Source organism: Micrasema longulum, unplaced genomic scaffold, assembly GCF_059751315.1.
Source record: "Micrasema longulum isolate JH-2025_06_02 unplaced genomic scaffold, ASM5975131v1 h1tg001478l, whole genome shotgun sequence".
Lineage (NCBI taxonomy): Eukaryota > Metazoa > Arthropoda > Insecta > Trichoptera > Brachycentridae > Micrasema > Micrasema longulum.
In genome coordinates this window covers 171,821-188,780 of record NW_028278663.1, presented here as the reverse complement: position 1 = coordinate 188,780, position 16,960 = coordinate 171,821, and the positions used below count along the sequence as shown (strand labels likewise).

Sequence of the window (16,960 nt, the reverse complement as noted above, 5' to 3'; positions counted from 1 at the left end):
CCTAAAAGTCCCCACCTCTGTCGTTGCCGCTTCCCCTTCAGCCAATCTTTTATTTTATACTAAAGCGGTGTTTGCTAAAAAAAACAGCGAATGGGAAAAATATTGATCACAACATTATTTATCATGCATAAAATATCATTTCTTGAATATTCAAGTTTTTCCTTTCTTCCCCCTCTTTCCTTCGCTATTTCCCCTTCCTCTTTTCAAAGCATAGTGAAGATATTTAGTTTATTTTTATTTCTTAAAAAATATATATTGTATATCCATGTTTTGTTTTAGAATGAAAATATTTTATTCTAAAACAAAACATAAAAATATTAACAATAATAATACTACTGATTTTCTCAAATTGAACAGTTTGGGTAACTAGGAAGAAATTACCATGAAGCAATATGCCCGCCCTTATGCATGTGTTTAAACAATACATAAATAAATATTTACAAAACTATACCATTTTTTTAGATAAGACACGGTTCATCAAGATCACAACACGGTTTTTTTTCTCAAATATTGGTTTGTTTTCGGTTTATTAGTAAACCACCAAAACTGCGACACAATGATCCTAAAACGTTAATTTCGATAATTTTCGGGTAAAACAAGATTTAAATCATTGTCATGAGATCGTTGGTTTCCTATTCACAGCTCGTTGTGTCTGGCATCACAAGATAAGTTTCATTGAATATGTCTTAATGCTTGTAGATTTAGACAGACAAAATTTAGATTCCAGCCTTTCAAGAGTTATCGAGATTAACATAATATTATATAACAATGGAGATAGGCAGCATTTCCCAGCAGGGAATACGTAAATCAGGGCATTTTCAGAGCTTATTATCTATCATTGCATGGTTGAAGTACGTACTATTCTGTTGGGCCAAATCGCAAAAATCAGGCACGACTATACGACTGTATAAGTTCCTGCATGTATATTTTAACCCCAGTTTTTTTACAATTTTGTTATATTTATTTACCAATGGCAAGGTTATTATTTAACTTATATTATGGCAATACTCTTGAAAATCATATGACTTTTGTGAAAAATGGCCATGTCAATTTTCGGTGCCGCGATATTTTTAACAGCATTTGTCCAAAATGGTAAGAGTATACTGATTTTACTTTTGAAATTGATAGTGCAAAATGCTTGAAGTGTTTTTGACCTGCTGGAAGTCTCTAATATCTATGTCATAAACATTAGTTATCCATATTATGCCCATCCCTCTAGAATTCTTACTTTATTATTAACAGCTTATTCAATATATTTTATTTTAGGACTGTGTTCCGGTGAATTCGACATTTTGTACAGCCCAGATTCGCTGAAGTTTACTGGACATGACCATTTGAAAGAAAGCCTTACCAAGGAGGTGTTTTCCGCAGCTCTGGGTTTTTCTGTTGAACATGTAAGGCTTTTTGAATCTATTCTAAAATCAACATTTTTAAAACCAATAATTCTGTTTTTTTCTCACTATAACGTAATTCTAAATAGTTTTTTTTGTTTTGCTACATTGAAATATTTCTACATCATGTTTTCAAGGTTTTTGTGAATTTATTATAAGTATTAGTAATTATCACATGATTTTTTACAATTACATAAAACGGTAGATTTTTTATTATTGGCGGCCCCTGTGGTAAAATGACTAAGGCACTGTTACTGATTGTCCTCTTGACCCATAAGGAGGTGCCGCATTCCATTTTTGGATTTTCTTAATAAAGGAATTGTTCTTCATGCTTGTTAGATGTCGCCCTCTTATTGCAAAGTTGAACACGCCATCTTTAAATGTATATATTTTTTGTTTAAAATAAACATTTACGTTCTTATCAAACTAGTAAGTATTTTCATTTTTGGGTCATTTTGAACTAGCCTCAAAGAACTGTGCTTGGTATAATGGGAATCGTGTTATGGTAGAGTAAGGGTGAAGCTCAATTATCTAGTCTGGAGCCGTAAACACTACCAGTAAAACCTATCTATTGTTCCTCGAATAATCGTTTTCTCGGATGTGTCGTTTATTTCTTCTAACATCAAATTAATTTCATACAAAATATAGATTGCATCGATTGTTTCTTTATTCACCATTTTACCGTATTAATCGTTTGAATTATGCCGCATAATTAACATATTTCGTATAAATATTTGACGGCACTCGTAACAATGCGCGGAACATTAGAGAGAGAGAGAGAAATAATAACATTATTGTTAATTAATGTTCTTATTTAACTACTTACCGACTTTTTATGTCTACCGGTTTTGAGACGTACCCACCTCTTCGTTAGGCCACTCACTACACCAACATGCAAATACTAAAATACACTTTCACCTTTACCATCACCGTAGTATACAAAGTATTTACGAAAAAATACACCAATTATATGCAGAGTTAAAGGGGATGCAAACACCGCCATGTCCGAACATGCACTAAAATTAGGTTAATAGTATTCAGCGATATGTTTGTAAGGGTGGGGATTAGGGAGGGGAGGAGGTTGAATGTTATACGATTGGTTAATTTTTAAATAAAAAAGTTGGCCATATTGAAAAGATATTTAAATTTTAAAAATAATAACAATTTATTACGGCTGTCGGCACCGATGCAGAGGATCCGCCTGTACCTTCATTTTCAGAAGCATGCACAATCTTTGAGTTATGTATATTCAATAACCGATGCCGAAAAACTTATGGAAATAAAACAACTGAAAATAAATCTCTATGAAAGATTATTTCCAATGCAAAAAAGTTTTTTTTTGGTTCTGTTTTCTAATTTAATTTGAGTACATTTATTCACACCTACTTAAAAAAATAATATCCTGCTAAAGGTAATGCGAATGAGGAGGGTGGTATCTTTACCTGATCCGTCTGTATTTACCTCTCGCCGCAATCATTGTTTTTCTGCATTCATTCAAAGTTGTCGCCGACCCTAAAACCGCTTCCATATGTGGAGAGACTAGAAACTCTCGGTCTCACAACGCTGCAGGAACGGCGAGAAAGGGATGACCTGATAGAGACATACAAGATACTCAACAGTCACCATAACTGCCCACATTTGGATCCCATGTTCAAGCTTAAACAAGATGCTCGTCTTCGAGGCCACAGTCTCAGGCTGGAGAAAACAAGATTCAATTTAAATCCACGGAAGCATTTCCTGAGCAATAGGGTTGTTGATGGTCGGAATGAGCTGCCACAAGAGCTGATCTCAATGTGTAGTTTCAATGGGTTCAAAAATGGACTAGATTTGTTTCGGAAAAGTTAAAGCGCGCCAACAACTAACTTTTGTTTAAATAAATTTAAACATATCAACTTAAGCTGCTCTCTTAAAATTAATATGATAATAATAGTTTATTTTAATAGGTCCCTTTAAAAACAATAGATAGAGGTTTCACTGTATTACAAAAAAAACTAATCTATTCTTCAATATTAATATTGTTCCTTTCGAAGTAATCACCATTGGATATAATACACTTATGTGAGTGTTTTTTCCAATCCTCAAAACATTTCTGGAATGCACTTTTTGGTATGGCCTTCAGCTCCGTCAGCGATTTGATCCGTATCTCCTTTATGGCCGCAAAACGTCTTTCCTTCATAGTCCTCTTTATCTTTGGGAACAGGAAAAAGTCGCAGGGCGCCAAGTCTGGTGAATATGGTGGCTGGGACACAAATGCGTTTTGGGTTTTTGTCAGAAAGATGCCAACATGAGGCGCGAACGAGCGTCTGTCATTTTTGCTCTGAAATAATCTTGAAAATTGTCCGATCACACCAAAATGTGTCTTACCAATTTCTCTGTCAAAAACCAACTACACTTCCAATATGGCTAAAAATTTATGGATTAATTATTAACATGTGTACCAATCTAGGGGAAAAAATAAGCTCTTACAAATACATATTTTCTGTGTATACTTTGATCAAATCTCTTATTAAATAATTTGTTGCAGTGTATTTGTAAATCTGGAACTAAGATGGTATTTGAAATTATTTTTCTTTTCTGTTTCAGGGTTCAGAATGGCCCGGCCTCACCATCAATGATCCTTTTGGATCTCCGGAGGCAGTAGTGGCTGTCTTTATTGATGGAGTGACATCTCTCGGATCGAAGGTTAAATCTTAATTAATATTTATTAATGTGGAGTATGTGTGTAAAGATCAGGATATGGTCATATCCTCTTATAATGTACGGTCCCAGATAAATATTCTACATTGGAATATTATTGGCGGATATTTTTTTAAAAATTGTTGATTTAACTATGGCATCTATTCTCTATTTTTTTCTGCTTATTTATTTATTTAACTTTTCGTACATAAAGTTATTTGTCCATTGGCAGGCTTATTGCCAAATGGCAATTTCTTCCAACTAACCAACCATTTATGTTGGTAGTCAGCATTATACAGAAGACATCTTTTTTCTTTTGACTGTCAGAAGAAAGTATAAAAATTGATAAGTGTTTTAAAGCATTGCCTAGGGAGAAAATCCAGCCAGTCTGCAAGCATTTGGACATACTCAAAACATTGTTGAATTAACTACCTTGTAAAAGAAGAAGTATAAAAAATTGGAAAATTGTTTTCAGGCGTTGCCTAGTAGGTGAATTGGTTCAGCCGGATGAATCTTACCCACATGATAAAGGTTTCAGCTCTTTTACTTCACAAAAGTCAACAGATGGAATAGTTGAGGAAATTTTGATGTTAAATCTTAGGCAGAATGGTGAATGTTACAGTGTGTAAAGTGGCCACTTAAACCAGCCAATGACAGATCATAAGCCCTGTAAATGCATAGACTCCTTAATCTCTTCTCAAAAATGTTTTCCCTCTCTGTTGCAACAAATTTAAATACATCCAATGACAGTTCGTAAGCCCTGTACATGCCTAGATTTCTATACTTCTCAGAAATGTTATCCCTCTCTGTTGTAATGAATGTCAGTATATATTAATTATAATAGTAGTATCGAGCTAAATGTTAGTTGGTCATTTATACTTCTGAATGATATTTAAAACCCTATAATGGCAAATTTATCCACCTCGTCAGCTAATGGTCAGCATGTTGGTCTACTATACGAGAGGTCTCCGGTTTGATTCCCGATGACATTTTATTAAAAATTTATTTCGAAATGTGTTTTTACACTGGAATATTTCAGAGTATCCGAACTGGTAGACTAGTACCTGAAGCGTAAGACTGATCATCTAACCTTCATGTAACAAAAATGATCAACACACGCTGCGGTCGGTGTAACATTAGGTATGGAAAGAAAACGATGATAATAATAAAACTTATTTTTTTAATGTTCTAGGCTCATCTAAAGGGACACAAGTACCCTTTGATAACAGATGACAATGAGTGGAACATCTGGGAGTCACTGGAGCGCCGTATTCTGCAGAGGTTTCCCGAGGGAGGCAATCACCTGGTCAACATCAATTTGTCCGAGGGGCCTGAAGCTGTGAGTCTTAAATATATTCATTTGCTTAAATATATTAAAATGAAATCACTCTAAAAGCTAAGTAAAAAACAACAACAACTTTCTTACAGCAGGCATGTACGCGACAGTTTAGCGTTTGGTTAGATAGCACTATTTTCTATAATAATAATATTTTTAAGGGCAGTTGCCTTACAGTTCCGACCGAGGGATGTGCCGACTTCCAAATTGAATCCACAGAATGTCAATTTAATTCCCCATATTGAAAAATGGAACAGCTTGTATAAGTAATACATATTTAGGTATGCAAAATTGAACGTAGTTATGCAGAAAGCAGCCAGTCGACACATTTTAAAAATGCGATATTGGTATTATCATGTGCAGTAAGATCAATTCTATGTTCTGCTAAAATCAACCAGACCACTTTCATACAAAAAACTGTAATAATCACTTTCTGAAAATAGTGTCGATAACAAAAACGGCATTTCTCAATTTGCAGAAAACACCCACAGGACTAGAAAAATCTTACGATACTTAAAAAAAATCATTAAAACTAGTCAAATACATAATTAGATTCTTGTTTGTAATATATAAAAAAACAAATGTATCATAATTATTTATCATTTTTCAAAGTCAAAAACATTCTAACCGTTGTGTAGATTTGATTATTCTCTTTTCTCTCTTTTCTACTCTTTTCACAAAGGTGCCATTATCTCAGTTTCACCTTTTTATGGCTGGTTGCTTTCTGGATAACTAAGTTCAATTATGTCTATGAAATATTACATTGGAAATATTTTTATATTGATTAAGAAACTGAATAAAACGGATATAAATGTAAATTATTTTGTTACGAATTGGATGAAAATGTTTACATTATTTATCTATTTTATTGTGAATTAATCTCCCAAACATCTTATGCCATTATTTTTTTTTTTATTGCAGAAATAGGGTCCCAAATTTACGGTTAAAATCTTTTTTCGCAAATTATTAAAATTAATTCATCCAGTTGGAACTTTCATCACTTCCACCAGGGTTTCCTAATGTATTTCAGCAACGGAACACTTTGCAAATCCAAAAATTTTAACCAAACCCAAAGCTAATTTTTTAGGTTGGATGGTTCGTAACAATTAAAAATAAATGTTAATGAAAAATTTATTTAATAATTATAACAATTTACATAAAAATATGAGTGAATAAAAGTCTCTTTGACTCAGATGATTTTGAGTTCTTGAATTGCAATTTTTTTTGATATCTCAGGCACTTGTTGAGTTGAATTCTTACATATATCTGTTGTGGCATCGAGCTTGTTTCTGCACTTTGACTTTGTTGCACCATAACTAGAAAATCCCACTTCACACAAATAAGTTTAAAAAACGGAAGTAAACAATGATGTCTTGTTTTGACATATTGGTGTGCTCTTCTAACAAACTCGTCATGGTATAATTTAATCTTTGTATTTTTGTGTCAAATCAGTCACTGATGAAATCAATTAGATTTTCTTAATCACTTGCGCTCGCTCCCTCAAGTCTACTTTATATATCATGGAAAATGGATTCGGATCCCAGGAATCGTCCTTACTAGTTTTAGGAAAATATTGCAAATGAGTTGTTTTCGTACAGAAGTACTCCAATTTTTTGTGGAACAGCTATTCAGGCTCCCTGGAACACTAGTGTTCCGCGGAACATAGTTACACTATACTCCTTCGATATTTTATTTGTTTTATTTTATTTGGGACTTTTAGAGCTATTACATAAAAATAAGTCGAAATATATTAACAATACACAACCTAATTAAACAAATCTACTGTTACTCTAGTAATACTTAATATTTAAGAAGAGAGTTTGCATAATTATATGTATGTGACGTTTGTATTAATGTGTGTATATGTAGATGATATAGATGTTAGTTCTGCAGTGCAGACGATGAAACTCCCATACACATTCTATGAATATGATGCTTTATATCACAAAAGAAGCCGCATTCTCAGGGACCACTGGTTAAACCCGAGGATGTTAGAGCATTCGCCCCCTACCTATTAGCCCGATACTTCAAGGACCTGGGCTTAGGGGATTTAGTAATATGAGAATACTCACTAGCCAGGGTCTTGAAATACCTAGGTTTAGTAGGTGAGAACTAATTTACGGGACTTGTCACAATAGATCTACACAGGTCGCAGTGGAGCTTATATAGCATTGACCCCCATTTTTCAGAATAATAATACTCCTTTGTACATTTATTGGATTTATTTCATTGTTGAATTTGATATAGAAAATAATGATCCATTCAGTCTTGGCTAATGATGATACTAATATTGTATACATTCTGGTTTAAAACCATTAAATTGAATTCATGATTTACAGGTTAATGAATACAAACATATTTTTGGTGAGGTAAAGGGTAAACTTGGGAAGTATACACTTAACGCTCTCAAACCAAAGGCAAACGATGAAGATTTTCTCTTCCTTCAAGAATTAGAACTTCTTCAGGAGATTACGAAGAAAGTGAGTATAAATATATATTTATTATTTATTTGACCATTAAAAAAAAACTATTCATTATAGCACTGAGTACTAATTTGTGTCTGGATCCATTATCAGTACTAATATGTTAAATAAAAAAAAACAATGTTATTCAGGCGAGAGATAAGCCTCTTATTAAAAAACGGACTTATTTCCTTTTGTGACCATAAAAATTGGCCTCGTGGTGTAATGGTTAGCGCGTTTGCCTACTATGCAAGAGGTCTCGGGTTCGATTCCCGACATGGTTGATATGAAATATTTATTTAAAAGGGTGTTTTCAAACTAGAATATTTCATAGTCCCTGGAGCATAAAACTGATCATCTTACCTTCATGTAACAAAAATGATCGAGAGACACTTTAATTGGTGCACCAATGCAGTGCCCTATGCACCATCAGTTGCTTAGAGGGAATAATGAATGAATGAATGGATGACCATAAAAGTATCAATAGTAAAAGTATCCTAAATTAAAAACAACTACTGCACAACATCATTTTACTTATAGAGGAATATTTTTCTTTAATGAAATGAACAAAGATAATAAAAAGTACAGTCAGGAATACAATATATTTAAGAAAGAAGTAAAAAAATACATCTATAATTCTTCTTTATGTAACACTGATTGAAAACATCGTTAATATATTTTTTGTAATTTATATATGTTATTTTGAAAATATTATTGATTAAAATAAAATAATCTATTGTAAGACGTTACTCCCCATTATGTACACAAGAATTGTTTATTTCTTTTACGTAATGGGAAACGTTAATGTAAATATATGTATTTGATTATTGTAAAAAATTGTATTTAGTTGTAATATTGTATTTTAATTTGTTTATTAATAAATAAAAAATAAAAAAATATACATCTTAATCCAGTTTAGAGTTTTTAAGATTTTTTTTTTATTGATAATAACTAATAACGCTTGTTGTTTTTTTATTGGATTAAATTATTCCAATTATTGAATGAATTTCGATTTTCTTGTCTGTTTATACAAAATTTATATAAAACATCAATCATTTTTCAGGTACAAAGTGGAGCTATTGTTGCTGACAATATTGTAGACTTCTATTGGATACAGTTTAAATCTCTGCACGCCTTGTCTGATTTCCACGGAGCGATTCTGCGGCAACTAAGGAGGCCAAAATGCTGTTAGGTATGTGTTTCAAATTTATATGTTTTGCCCTCAGTCATAATGTGCTGCCGCAAAAATCATTCTAGGATTATCAATCACGAAGTTAGCCATAGTTTACAGCAAAACAATAGGTCGAGAATTGCAAGCGCAGCAACAAAACCGTCTGATGAACCAAAAATTTGTAACGCTTTTATTCTATGCAATAGAGCAAAGTGGCATCTCTACAGCTGTAGCGCATTATTAATCTCGAGGCTTTACCTATATCCGGGCAGAGGAAGAATACAAATACAGTGTGTAGAGATAACTTAAACCAGCCAGTGACAGGTCATAAGTCCTGTAAATGCCTAGACTGCCATATCACCTTATCAAAAAGGTACCATCTACATTTTTTTTCCTTACATTAGCCACGTTTGTTTCAAACACAAAACGTTTGGATGGTTATTTTCATTGATTAATGTACTAACAACACTGGTATGTTTGTATTTAATTTAATTACATTTTACAGCTATTTTTCAGTACATTTAAAAATAATACCATTAAATTGATTTCAGGTGAAGCTTTGGGTGACTTGAGAGATGCATTTAAGAAAGCTTATGATGGTGATGTCCTGATTTCTGCCATCTGCAGTAATGCGTCCCATACCAGGCGTACTAGAAGTCTTCTGGCTCAAACCACAATTGATGTATGTATTAGCATTCTTCTTCTTTTTCATATCCACTCCTAAGTGGAGCGTGTGGACATCACCAAACGCCTCCGGGAGATTCTATCGCTAGCCAGCACTCTAACCTCCTCCCATGTCAATCCCACGTCCTTTAGTTTCGCTGATCATCTTTCCTTCATGTAACAAATATTATCAAGATATGTTGCGATTGGTGTACCAATGCAGTGCCCTATGTGCCATTAGATGCGGAAAAGGGAATGAAGAAGAAGATAGTTATATTATTTACATATCAGTTAGTTTCATTTACATGTTAAGTCTATATCATATTTGTGTTGAATATGTACAATGAACTAATTAATGCCCACTAAAAAATCTAGTTCAATATTCATAAATATCTATAAGTATTCACTACTACTGTTAAAATATTAATGTTTTACAGTTTGCCGATTTGAACCTTGCTGACTCCTACACTGATAACTACCCCGTCATTTTCAACATCCTCTTCTGGTTCTCCGTCGTCCTGATCTTTACTCTGATTGCTGTCACATACGTCATCGGAGACATGGACCCTGGGAGGGACTCCATCATCTATCGTATGACCAGTAATCGTATGAAGAAGGAGAACTAACCTAATTGTGTTCTGTGAACTGATATTTAATTTTTATGATTTAAATCAGTTGATTATTGTAAGTACTTATCAAATGTCTTCAAAGTTGAAAGGAATACTATTTGCATCTAAATATTAAAAGTAGTTGTCGACATCCTCTGTTAGGAAATTTGTCGCACAAATAGTTTTCATTTCTCCTGAACCATACTGATTTAAAAAAAGATCCCAAAAAATTTACTTAAATCTTTTCTTCATTGAAAACGATTTTTATAAACTTTCGAGACTTTTATCATGTGAGTTAAGATAATATATTTTTTGTGTGCCGATGAAAAATGACAGTAATTTCCGAGTCTAGATAGTTTGACCACCTTGCGCATCATTGGGATTTTACCTCTAGTAACAAATCTTGAAGGCATCTAGCATGCTAATTTCTTCATTGTTTATCCTACCATACAATACCTCCGTTTTCTAAATAATTTTCAAATAGAAATGTTACTAAGGAAGATCCACGAGGGTCGTAGATATGTTGAAGAAATAGTTTGATATAAATATAAGAATGTTATTGCATTAATAATTTTATATTTACCTTTTTTTCCAGTCACAAATAACATATAAATGTTGAATAATTTATTGAATACAGGTAACAAAGAAATCAGATGTAATTTACATAATACATAGTGCGAAATAAGCATTTAATTGTGAAATTTTAAATAAAAAAAAAAAAATGTTTTTGTTAATTGAAATATTGACATTGTTTTCAAATTCACGTGATTCTTGTTTGACATAACAAGAAATGCTCTAATGTTTAATTAAATCAAATGTTTCTTTTTTTGTTTGCACTCACATAATGTATTATATATTTATTAAGATATTGAAAAGAGAATCATAAAAATACTGTATAAAATTTACAGTTAGAACCAATGATGTATAATTAATACACACGTTACTAGCGCGAAGAAAATGGCATTTTGATTCGTGGGTCTTTCCTTCCCTTCCCTTTCTTCATTATTGTTACCCAATGACATATTGTTCCCGAGACTTCACATCTGTTTGACAAATTTAAAGTCATGGGAGATAAAGAAACAGAGTTATTGTAGGAAATTGTATGAATAAATCAGTTCTTTTTGCCACTGTTTCTTCAAATTGTCAGATTTTTTTTACACCACGTGTAGCGCTTAGTATCGTAGTATGACAACGACTAACGCAGAAATCCGAACTAAGAGAGTATGTATATCACGATTCCTTATCTCTTTATTTCCGCTTGCTGAAGGCAAATAAATATTGGCCATATATAAGATCCAGCTATTAAGCGTCTATTTAATTATACATCATTGATTATAATTTAACATTGAATGTTAATATTTTTGCAGTTTTTTTTTGTATAGTTGTAAATATTGTAAGAATTATTACATTTATGTTATCAGTTTGGTTTATGTAGTACGTTTCTGTAATGGTTATGAATGAATTAAATAAGTGTGATGTAAATTTTTATTGGATAGTTAAACAACGTGTTACTTTTTTCTTAATTCCTATAAATGTGTTATATGCTCAGTATTATATTTATGATATTTAACTAAGTATAAACATATTGATGTTTTATCCAGTGGATGACTTAACAAAAAATAGTTTATGCATATACTTTCACATGGGGCATAGATCAAATTAACTTCACACTTTAGCAAAATAATGTTTTCTGGGTTTTAGTAATCCAGCGTTTAAGAGTAGAATATATTGTTACTGTATTAAAACTCAACGAAGCAACCGGAACTCTTCTAAAAATATTATCTTTTATAAGTATATTTTTGAAAATTTACCCCACGAAATTAAAAAAAAACAAACCATTGTGATCTTTTATTTTGTTTTGTGTAAAACGATCTTTGTAGACTAATACTGGATGTTAATAATAAATACTCTGTAAAATAAGATGTTTGATGAATTGAAAATTATTGTTTCAAGCTTTCTCTAGCCGTAGACGGTACGTTGGAAGAATAAGTCTATAGTCACATAGAAAAAATATTGGTTTTTAAACTTCACCAAATAGTCATAAGATGTCACGTATGAGAAATTCTTTTAACTCTGTATACAGCTTCCGAAAATTTTGGAGATGTGGAAATCACAAACATTGGGCAGAATGGTGAATGTAACACAGTGATCACTTAAACCAGACAATGACAGGTCATAAGTAGGGTTGCCAACCCTGCCGGAATTCCGGGACTCTCTCAAAAATATGCTATCTATTTTCAAATTTTCCGAGTTCTGGAATGCAGCTAAAATCTTCCGGAATCGATTGCCGTATAATAACTGTTTGTCGAGAGAGTTTGTGAAGTTGCGGTGAGCGAAACAAATGGGGCAGACGTTGGGTAAATTAAAAAAAATGTTAAGACATAAAAAAAAAACTTCCAATCACAAATACCCGCAGCTATGCCTTTTTGTAACAGTAAATAAACTTATGTCAAAAAGTCATAATCGACTCAGAAATGCAGATGTGAACTTAGGTATTTAAAATATACTTGTAAAGAGTTTTATGATGTTATTGTGGCCGATCGAATTAAAAAATTTAATTGAAAAAAAAGGTACCTAGTTTTGATTATTTTCGCTAATAAATTACAAATTATTTAATATATTCTACGTATTTCTTTTTATGAAGACATTTGATATTTGATAGTGAGGTCAGAAATATACAAGACACGAGTGAGACCCATCATGTATTATGCTGTGGAAGAGCGGATGACATTGTAGGTGCTAAACTGCTGAAACGAAGGTCTTAGGGTTCATTACTGGAAAAACCCTCCGAGACTGAATCTATAATACCATAATTAGAGATACATGAAATGGGGCAGATCCAGATGATACTGAAGGGACCACGTGGACAAGATGAGCAATAACAGACTTGTGTCCTCTGCAGTCAATGAAATCCCATCTGGACAGCGTCCGCTTGGAAGACCACCCAAAAGATAAAGGAACAGTTGAACCTCATCATCTCGGAACAAATAGTTTTCTATATCGCAGATCTTAGGATCCTTTAAAATATGAAGAAGAAGACTTTGATGTTATTTTTTACCTCCCGGATTTTCGGTGGATTGGTCATCAACCCTAGTCATAAGCCCTGTAAACGCCCTGATTTCCACATTCCCTAGTAATTCTTTCATGTCTGTTCAGTTATCTATCAATGATATGTTCTTTGTCTCTCTTGAGATCACTCGTAACTTATTTCCATGGTTAGTAATGGACGAAAATATAGTGTGTCATAAGTTGATCATGTTATTTCATCGATTTTCACAATAATGATTATTGTGTTCCGTAGAAGTTTATTGTTTCTGTTTTGATTTTTTGTGTATTGAGTAGCTTAAAGAATGTCAGTTGTTGAATGCTTAAGTTATAAAGTTGGTTTTAGTTTCTGTGTAAATAATTTCGATCTACATTCCCAACAATAAATCTTTACCCATTAAATGTTTTATTATTGATAATTTCAACACCTATTTACCGCTCTAATTTTTTTGCCTCTTCTTTCACAGTGTTGCTGCTCGATTATGGAATATATAGACTTCTTTATTCACATTTTCACAAAAATTACAAAAATATTCCTAATTTGAAAACGATACGATTTTTTTATTTAAAAGGAAAAATTAGTTGAACGCATTTTTACATTTTGAAATCTTGATTTTTGATGAGGAAGTCCTTATGAGTAACTTCAGTCCTATTATACAAAAAATGATGTCTTGCAAGCGGTAAAAATGAAAGTATTAAATTGTACGGCAAAGTTTCTTGAAAATGTATGAAAAAAAGAATAAAAACTAATTTATTTGAACGACATCACTAATTCATATGAATCAACCAATGCTAAGAGAGCTGTGAAAGATATCCGGCTTACTAACCGTTAAGGGACCAATCGGCAGAACTGACCCAGAATAAGCAGAAGAGAACCTCTGACATCACATGCTGAGTAATTTCAGAAACACAAAAAATTAAAAAATGCTTATATGATATATAAAAATTTAAAATATTTTCTTTTGGCTTAGTTTTAAGAGTCTATTAACACATAATATTTTTTTTTGACTACTGAACTTCCTCCTTAGGTTAAATCGTAAAAATGCAATTATTTAAGCAAGATTTTTTTTATTTTTTAAAATGCTTGCTTGAACTGAACTTCCTCATTATATATATTCACTTATTTTTAATATAATAAAAACATTCTTGGAAATAGAAATTGAGTAGAGATTAGTTGGCCTCATAATGTAGGTACTGGTTAGTGTGTTTGCCATTAAATAAATAATTCAATATAAATCAATCCACCCTATGTAATTTTATCGTGGTGGGTGGATTTATCTCAAAATGACTTTCATCTCCTTTTCCCTGTGGCCTTCAAATGAAATTATCAATTTTATGATCATATGTATCATAATATGAAATTATCAAATCCACGCGTCTGGTGTCAGTCGAAATATTGCAGTGTAGGAATACCTTGAAATAAATAAATATTATTAATTAAAATAAATAAATATCCTCAATTAAAAATAAGTTTTATATAAAATAAAATAAAACAATTTTTTTTTGGCCACTTATTTTTAAATTTATAAGAAATAAAATAATTTGTTGTATATTTAGTTTATTATAATGCATAACCACAAAGTTAGTGCTTCAAATATAAATTTTATAAGTTTTATATATTAATTTTAAAAGGTAAGTAAACAGTGTGTACAAATAACTCAATATGGTGTCTTCGCAAATCGGGAATAACATTAAAAATACACGAAACATTTAGAGCGGATTTTTGCGATTCTAATGTAACTATAAATGTAAAAAAAACTGTTTTCTTTAATTATTTTCTCAAACGCTCTCGCGGCCGTATTATCTCGTGTATTTACATACAAAATACTAAAAACTGTTTTCTAGTGCCGCGAGAGTGGTTCAGAATAGCATCCCTGGACTGGAACCTGAAGCGTAAAACTGATCATCTTACCTTCATGTTACAAAAATAATCAAGCTACGCCGCGATTGGCGTACCAATGCGGTGCTCTATGCACTATTAGGTGGGGAAAGGGAGTGATGATGATGTTTAACAAAATAAATATAGAAAAAAAAGTGCTCTCAATATTTATGACTCGCAAGATAAAAAAAACATTAGACGTTTCAATGATTTGAAATTGTGTTAAATGATTTTAAAGAATCTCATCGACACCAATAAATGTTTCAGCACAAAAATCAGCAAATAGATGAATTGAAGAAATATTGATGTTCAAACATGGGCAGAATGTTTATGTTAATTGTTAAAGTGATTCCTTAAACCTTAAACCTTAAACCGCCTGTTTTGTTAACTCCTTCGATAACTTTGGGACTATAAAGGCTGCCTTTTCCAAAACGTGTTGAAGAAAATTGGGTGCGTTCCATTTTGCGATACTTTAAAAGTGTCAATCCAGGAATTGATTGAAAAAGACAAGAGGGTGCTTTTTCCTGTGTTGTTGCAAAACGTTACAACTGTTTTCTTGACTCGCCGCGCCGTTAGAAGAGAAAGTGACGTCCAGACCGTACGAATCAAAATAAATCCCGCCGGTTTGACACTTGAATCAAATAGAGGATAGTGCCCATTTATCGAATAGTGGTCTGATTCCGGGTACTCTAATATTTTGTAAACTGAAGACAGCTGCGGTAACATATTGTTCCGTAAAAAATGGAACTTATCCGGTGCGGAGATTGACAGCTCGGCCGTGAAGTTTGCTTTACGTAAATATTTAAACAAATTATATATCGAGAAACATTTTTGGTGTGATATTTTGTTAATAAGGGTAAGTGTTTTTAGGTTTATTATTAATTTAATAACTAAGCACTCAATTACTTCTAAGTACTAAAACAAAGGACTCGTCAAGCCTACCTCCGTTTAGTTGCAACAATTCGCGAACAGTATACTTATAAAATGCTATTCTGAACCGACTCCATATATTCGGCAATAACATATTATTCCGACGTTGCTGATATTTTAAACATAAAGTATAATAAATAAAATAAATATATAAAATAATAGTTGATATAAATCAACTCTATTGAATCATTTTAAAGATGGTGAACGGTAATTTACTCGAGTTAAATTATAGTGCTTTCAATATTTACTTTGGTATGGGTACTATTTATTGTGTCCCATATTTACGTTTAATTTTTAACCGTTTTAGTTGTTATCATTATTACTTTTTTTTGAGATATATATTTTTTTATTGCTCTTTATATTTAATATAATTATATTTTGTACCTCTTCAAAAATGAAAAAAATCCTTTTTATTTTAAAATTTTATATGCGCACATTGTTTAAATTTTATTTTTATAATCTATATCTAAGCATGTTCTTCATATGAAACTGCTGTGTAACGTACTACTTTTTTCTTTTTCACATTATATTGTAGTGTTTATATCGTATTCTATTAAATATTATGTATTTATGTAAGTGTATACAGTATGCGGATGCGTGCCGTGTGTCAACTTTGCATAGCGCGCAATATTTTGACATGTCTTCGCTCTATTTTGTTTCTGTTGCGAATTGTAAAAAGATTCGTCTTATGTCCAATACCGGGTATCTGATAAATGACGGGCATTTCATAATTACTATACCCAGTGTTAGGCTTTGGCAAATATACTTATAACAAAAAAAAAAAATTTTTCATGGCAAC

At 32.1% G+C, this 16,960-nt stretch overlaps 1 protein-coding gene and 1 non-coding gene across 2 annotated transcripts; both read left to right on the top strand.

The window, feature by feature from the left end:
* The first annotated feature begins 1,012 nt into the window (after positions 1-1,012).
* On the top strand, positions 1,013-10,956 carry ATP6AP2 (ATPase H(+)-transporting accessory protein 2). Its single transcript, XM_088235962.1, is given in 9 exon segments — positions 1,013-1,092; positions 1,267-1,394; positions 3,975-4,073; positions 5,260-5,406; positions 7,743-7,883; positions 8,929-9,019; positions 9,022-9,057; positions 9,588-9,718; positions 10,137-10,956. Coding segments are annotated over 9 exon segments (1,017 nt in total). The 5' UTR covers positions 1,013-1,037; the 3' UTR covers positions 10,326-10,956.
* TRNAS-ACU (transfer RNA serine (anticodon ACU)) lies at positions 8,077-8,149 on the top strand. The gene has a single exon. It is a non-coding gene; the product is annotated as a tRNA-Ser (tRNA).
* Positions 10,957-16,960: the final 6,004 nt, after the last annotated feature.